At 37.8% G+C, this 7,507-nt stretch overlaps 1 protein-coding gene across 1 annotated transcript in view; it reads left to right on the top strand.

The window, feature by feature from the left end:
* Window positions 1–7,507, top strand: part of LOC103461753 (sacsin-like) — a 38,477-nt gene that overhangs the window by 3,156 nt on the left and 27,814 nt on the right. The window contains exons 3-4 of the mRNA XM_017309281.1: window positions 363–450; window positions 2,556–2,667. Of these exons, the coding sequence (XP_017164770.1) occupies window positions 363–450; window positions 2,556–2,667 (200 nt within the window). The remainder of the gene's footprint in view (window positions 1–362; window positions 451–2,555; window positions 2,668–7,507) is intronic.

Here is a 7,507-nt window from a genome sequence, read left to right as displayed (position 1 = left end):
GGAGGGGGGGGGGGTGTCAAAGGAGAGATTGTGGGGGGGTTTGTGCTATTTTGATTAGTCTTGAAATCCGCAAGCAGAATACTTTATTCTACAGATTTATTGTATTTTCCAGTCCATACATTCAACACTCAGACTGAAATGTCTTGCCCAAGGACACAATGACTGAGAAGACAGAGCCAGGGGAGTTCACACCATCAACCCACTGGTTACAGGATGAACTCTTACCTCCTGAGCTACTTCTAATTGCTATTAAACACAACTCCAATTAAAATCTCTTAGCTGGAAGAGTAAATGCAGATTAAGCATATCTGGACCATTGATTTGAATTTTACTGTTTCATTTTTAAATCTTATTTTCTCTAGGAGGTCCTTTGGGGCTACGGCACCACCTTTTCTTGACTACCTGAAAGATATTCTTCGTCGATATCCTGATGGTGGACAAATTTTGAAGGTCAGTATGGTGTTCACATTATGATTATAGCAGTGCAGGGTTTCCCTCAATGTTTAATAGGCCTGGCACCCGCCATCCTTTACTAGCGCCACCGCCAGACTAATCCTTTCTTATTTATGTTTTTAGGAAACTAATAATTAATAAAAAACAAAGTTATTTTTTTATTATCAACTCTGAGCGCTTCACTGGCGGAGTAGATTTATTCCTAAAAGATATGTTTATGGAAGATAGGTTTATAGTTTATGCATTGAAAGTCGGACCAATTACACCGCTGGCACCTCTGTGCGTTGCCTCTGCACATTGCATTAGCTGGATTAAGTTTACCTCAACGCGGATCCCGCTCGCCTCCTTTCACTCAAACTGGACACAGGCTGACCTTTATAAATATTTACATCCACCCCCTGTGAGGAATTATGATTCTTTCCAGAGTTTTTGCTCAAAGTAGACTTTAAACACCACTCTAGTTTGCTCTGATTGCGCAGCTCTACGTGAATTGCAGGAATAACTTGTAGTCGCGCTTTCAGAGGTGCGTTGAGCGAGTGGTGAGAATGATTTATTTTTGTGAACAAAGAATTTTACGCAGCTTTTCCATCTCAACACGCTGCCCAGCCCGACTCTGCCTGCACTGGAAAAGTTTATCTCTGTGTTCCCGGTTGGCCGGTGTATTAGTTAACGAACTAGGGCTAACCTGGTCATGCAAGTTCAGCCTGGTGAGGAGCTTTCGCTTAAACAAAAGTGCAAACAATTTATATTCATTTTAATTGTATATTTTGATTTGTTGTTTTTAAGGCTAGTTGTGGGTTTAAGTAGTGTTTCACTGGCGATGTTTTCCCGTAATGTATAATGATATTTTTAAACTTCCTGTCACCTTAACATCTTTTAATACAAAAACACGGTGGACCGCCTCGGCGCCACAACCACCGGGCTTAGCAAGTTTTCTGGGGGAAACCCTGCAATGGCTATTTACTACCAGAACAGACATAAACCTTACATACTAAATGAAACAACATTAAATGATGTTTCCATTAGGTTTACAGTGTTTTTAATATCCTGTTTATCTGCTGTAGAAAGTTTGCCAGGCCTGCAACTGTTACAACCCCTCCCCAAGACAGCAAAGGATAAGTTCTGGCAGTTGACAGTCGCAAAAAACAGTTTATTTTACAATTTAGGTAAAATGTCAAGCACAAGAGAAGAAAAATACACAAGTAAAGTTTTATGCATCAGGGTCTCTAAGGCCCAAACAACAAACAAAACACTCCCTTCTACCTCTAAAACAAAGGAATACTTTCGTACTGACACTATTATCATACACCCTTATCTCTCGTGGTGTTGGAAGGGGTGCTGGTGCCTATATCAAGCGGTCAAAGGGCAAGTGTCTTTTAATCAGAATTAGTGATTTGGAAAGTGTTTCTGCAGATGAAGTTCACTTGTTCAAGTATTTAAATAATTGGCCTATGTAGTATAAATGCCACACTGCTTTGGCTCACTCAACATGAACCTCCAAAAGCATGATAATATGAGAAACCTTCTGTGTATGATGTTATATTTGTGCCATCAACCTAAGCATGCAGTGAGATCCTGTACAACCAGGCTTTGCAAGTTTGCTGGGGGGAAATCCAGAAAACTTACATTGATGAAGTACATAAATACAAATGGCACAATTTAAATGGTCTCATTTGCATTTGATTAATGCCTTAAACTATCACTCTGGTTTAGGATTAAAAATAAAATGCAAGCTTACAATAACTTAATCAGGATAGGTCTTTTGAGTTTTGTGGCAGACCTGAGTTAATGGGCTTTTAGGATATGTGTATAAGGTCAACCAGGTCCTCTCTTGTCTGTGTATTCTGCTTAGTGCATATGCTGTATTTCATCAATGTAAAGGATACAAATTAAACTTGTGTATGCAATTGTATTTGCCGGTCTTCAACCAAAATACTTAATGATACAAAACACTTATTCATTTAATTTTTCACAAGCTTTTTTCTTCAAATCTAAGAATTTGGTCTGAATCTATTGATTCCCCATTTACAACTGAAGTTGGGTGACTTTGTCTTGTTGAGCTTGGTTGGGTTTTAATAATATTGTATTTTATTTTGAAACAGGAACTGATTCAAAATGCTGATGATGCTCATGCAACAGAAGTGATTTTCATCCATGATGAGAGGAGCTATGGCACTGAGAGTCTTTGGAGTGCCAAGCTTGGACAATACCAAGGTATGTTGATTTGTAAATAGTTCTTCAGTTGTAGGCTACACTTGTTTTCATGATAACATAACTGTAAAGAAATGCAGTTATGATTTACTTTTAAGAAAGATTAGTTTTTTATATCAATAATGTGCCTTTCCTAATGTTCAACATTGTTTACGAGGCATAAATATACATTTATTATTATAGAACACATGAGTATTAATTATAAGCATTTTTTATAATGTTGCAAGGTTTAGCCATTTTACACCAAAAACTTTAAAGAGAAATACGATTGTGCATGTTGTATCTGTCTTTACAGCCAAAACAAGCTGTTTAATTTTTCTCAGTTCAAGCTGAAATTATAGAACAGGCGCTAACAATTTACATATTCAAAGATCCTAAACAGTTTTATTCATTTAGTTACTCATTGACTTTTTGCATAGGTCCTGCTCTGTATGCCTACAACAATGCTGCATTTACTGAAGACGACTGGAAAAGAATTCAAATGGCAGGAAGAAGTGGCAAGATCAATGACCCGAACAAAATCGGGAGATTTGGAATCGGCTTCAACTCTGTTTATCACATTACAGGTAAAATGTATTCGTTAGAATGATAACATGCTTTGACTTAATGATTTTAACTAAGAAGTAATTTTAGAGATAATAAATAGAAGCATTTATTTCTCAACAGACGTGCCCAGTATTTTCAGCTCAGGACATCTTGGATTGATGGACCCCCAAGAGGAAATATTTGGTGATAAGGGGTTTTGGTGGTTTTTGAATGAACCTGAAGACCAAGAAACTTTGCTGATAATGCATGACCAGTTCCAGCCCTACAGAGACATAGTTTCAGTTGTAGGCAAGCAAGAATGGTCAACAATCATAGAGGATCAGTACTTCTCTGGGACACTTTTCAGGTTCCCGTTACGCAACAAAGCATCAGAGATTTCAGACAATCTGTATGATTCAGATAAAGTGGTTGAGCTTTTTGATAGCTTCATTGCAGATGCAGACTTGAGCCTTCTCTTTTTGAAAAGTGTGAGCTCTGTGTCCTTGATCCATATCAGTCAGGATGGTACCATTAACACCAGGCTTGAAATAAAATCTTCAGAACCAACAGAAGTTCTTCTGAAGCACAAAGATGAGTCTGATGTTGAAGGCCAGACAAGAATCAAATTGATAACTCTAAATTCAGAAGATCAGAAAAAAACACAATGGCTTTTAACAACATGCACCATGAAAGAGGGAAAAGCACCAAACCTTGATGACCTTGCCAAAAAGTTGAGTTTTTTACCCAGAGTTGACTTGGCATTTCCGCTTGGCGAGCAGAGAGACTGTGGTCAAGGCAGATTGAGCTGCTTTCTCCCTCTCCCAAACAACGTATCCAACAAGACCGGTCTCCCAGTCTATGTCAATGCCTGCTTTGGTCTCACAGATAACAGAAGACACATCAAGTGGCAAGAAGAAGACCAGAAACATGATGAACATGCTTTGTGGAATGAATTGCTTGTGAAGAAGGTGCTCCCACAAGCATATGTGAAGATCATTCAAGACGCCATCAAACTTTGTCAACAATCTGCTCTTCCTGTATCTTCTGTGTACAGCCTGTGGCCTGATGTTACTCAAATGCAGCACAAAGATAAATGGTTCAATGTTGCTGTTGATGTTTTTTATCACTTACTCAATGGGAACATGGCTGTTCTCTCTCTTGCCAGAGATGAAACACAGTTTATCCCTTTATCAGAAGCTGTGATACCCTGCAATGGGCCAACAAGAGCTGATACCTTATCTGCCATTAAAAGGACTTTGGTTTCCTGCGGGGAAAATCTTGTCAGTTTACCAGCTGCTGTAATCAGAGCCATTGAGACCTTTACAAAAACCAACCCCCAGCATGTTACTCCCTGCTTCATCAGAGAGGTTCTCCACAGGTCTGGTGTTGATAACATCAGTGAAGAAGATAAACTGTGTATTTTGGAGTACATACTGAGTGATGGAAAATACAAAGAACTGCAGGGTCTTCAGCTACTTCCTCTCAGTGATGGATCTTTCAGAACTTTCACAAAGAAAGAGGAGGACACTGCTTTGATTGACAACAAGGAATTTCCAAGGTAAGGTTATAGTTTGTCTGATGTGCCTGTTGCTATATTTATGTTAATTTTCAAAACTAGATTTTGCATGAAAGCATGTCTATTCAATGGTTAGAACTCTTATTTCACTCCAGACATATTTTTGGTTGAAACCCAGCTACATTTCAGAGAGTGCTTGTTCTTGCAGACTTCAACTTTTTCTTAAGCATATTGCACTTTACAATCTAGATGTGTAAAATGCAAACTCAACTACTTTTTTATTGTAGTAGCATGTATGCATTCCAATAAGTGTGGCACAGGTAATTACACTAAAGGGGTTTTTGTTGCCAGCACTGGACTTTTCCACCAGAATAAATGCAATCAAATTTGTGAAAGCCTTCTGTGATACCCTTGTACACGTTTTTCCCCAATAGCACAGCACTTAGTCTTTCCCTACATTTCATGATGGAGCATACAAAAAGTGACAGAGATACGGCTCCTCTTTGCAGTTTGATTATTCACTAATAAACAAATAATTGTTGGTTTTCATTAGCACAACTGTCTCATCAAAAAAAGCATTGTTTTTCACTTTAGATTATTTTATTATTTCTGCTTTATTGTATTTTTTTTAAAGGTAAGACTTTTGTCACTGAAACTGAACATAGTTTTGTTTATATTAACATTTTTATTGAGAAAGCACGTTACAATTATATAATTATACTGATTACATTCACATTTTTACATGATTTCTCTGTTTTCTAATTTTAAACAAGTTAAAGAAAAAACAGCAAAATAAATAAATAAAATAAAATAAAATAAATGGGAGTGGSGGGGCAGCCTGAGTATCAACCGATAATTGACAACACATATCAAATTAGAGCATAAATCTGAATGATAGCAAGGTTTACAAAAAATCAGACATAACAGGTTTGACATATTCTGTCCACTTTGACCWTATCTTGTAGAAARTGTCTCTCTGCACATTAATGGAATAAGACAGTCTCTCCAGTACATAAATCTCTTTCACTACATTTATCCAGTCATCAGTTGTTGGAGGTTCCCGTTTAAGCCATTTTCTTGTGAGGGCATTTTTGCTCCCGGCCAGTAAAATCAACAGAAGTTTTTGATCGTTGTAGTTCAGTTTGTCAACCGGAATGTTACATAAAAATATGCATTCAAAAGTTAAAGGGAAATCAACTGTGAAGATGTTCTGTAAATGTTCATGGATTTGAGACCAATATTGCTGAATGGTTTGGCAGTCCCAGAAATATGGAAATGATTGGCACCATCCCTTCCACATCTCCAGCAGGTAACACCCCCTCCCTGGTATCGTTTCTGCATTGGGGTTATGAAAAATGTTATATTTTTCCAGCAGAATTCACGCCAAACATTTGATCTTGTTGTTGTCCATGGCATCTTGCAAATGTGGTCCCAATCTTCTTCTGAAATCGTCAGGCTGGCTTCTTTTTCCCTCTTCACTTTAATATAAACAGTGCTGTCTTTCTTACACCGCAGGATGGCGTCGTACAACCTGGAAATAGTTTTGCCTGGTTTTGATTTAGTTAGTAATATAAACGTTTCCACAAATCTCAGATTATGTAAATGTACTTTTAGATCTTTATTAAAATAACTTCTGACCTGTAAAAAATCTTAAAAAGTCATCTGCACACAAATCATGTTTTTTTTTTCAAGGTCTCAAAACATTGGAATGCCCCCTTATGGACGAAAGAATAGTAGCTAGTTAGGCCTTTTGAAATCCACTTCTTGAATCTATGAATCTATCATCATGTTGATTTGGGATGAAGTCCGAATCATAAGCGCACCATCTTAAAAGTTTAGAGGCATTTTCTAAACCACAGATTCTAATTGCTTCGTTMCATGCAGATATCATTACTTKTGATAWAGGTTCATCTGCYAAATKAATTTTGCTCTGTAAYTTTGTGTCAGCTATTATSGCTCTAATCGGTATTGTTTTGACCGTTTCCCCTTCCACATTTTTCCATCCTGCAGTGTAATTCGGACAGCACAAACACACCAAAGGTCTCAACTGAGCTGCACAAAAATATTCTCATAGACATGGAAGCCCGCATCCCCCTTTTTCCTTTTTTAATTGTAAAGTTTTGTATTTGACTCTGGCCTTTTTCCTTTTCCAAATGTATTTGGACAGCAACTTATCCCATTCTACAAATTGTTTTGACGGTATGGGAACTGGTAGGGATTGAAATAAATACAAAATCCGGGGAAGAATGTTTAATTTAAYTGATTCAATCCTGGAGTGTAGGTCTAAGAAAGGTATGGCATTCCATCTTTGGATATCCGATTTTATGGCTATGTTCAGGGGGGCATAATTGGCTTCAAACATTTCAGTAAGGTCACGATGGATCACCACCCCCAGATACCTAACACTATCCGCCTCCCATTTCCATTTATAGCAATTTTTAATTTCAGRTGGTGGGTCATAATTTACCGTTAGTACCTGTGTTTTGTTCACATTAACCCTGTACCCTGAGTATAAACCGAAATCTGATAAGATTTTCATTATTTTGGGGAGAACCTGGGTAGGATGAGATATAACAAGCAACAATTCATCAGCAAATAATGACAATTTTGGCTCCCCTCCTATGGTCCTTATTCCAATTATATCCTGTCTCTGTCTGATCCACTGGCTCAATGGTTCTATAAACAAGGCGAAGAGGAGTGGCGACAAACAGCAACCCTGTCAAGTACCTCGCTCGAGTATGAATGATTCAGTAAGGTCTCCATTAATTTTGATTTTGGCTGTTGGTTTATTATACAACCCAG

The sequence above is a fragment of the Poecilia reticulata genome, linkage group LG2 (genome assembly GCF_000633615.1).
Source record: "Poecilia reticulata strain Guanapo linkage group LG2, Guppy_female_1.0+MT, whole genome shotgun sequence".
Classification (NCBI taxonomy): Eukaryota; Metazoa; Chordata; class Actinopteri; order Cyprinodontiformes; family Poeciliidae; genus Poecilia; species Poecilia reticulata.
This window is presented reverse-complemented; position numbering and strand designations above follow the sequence as displayed.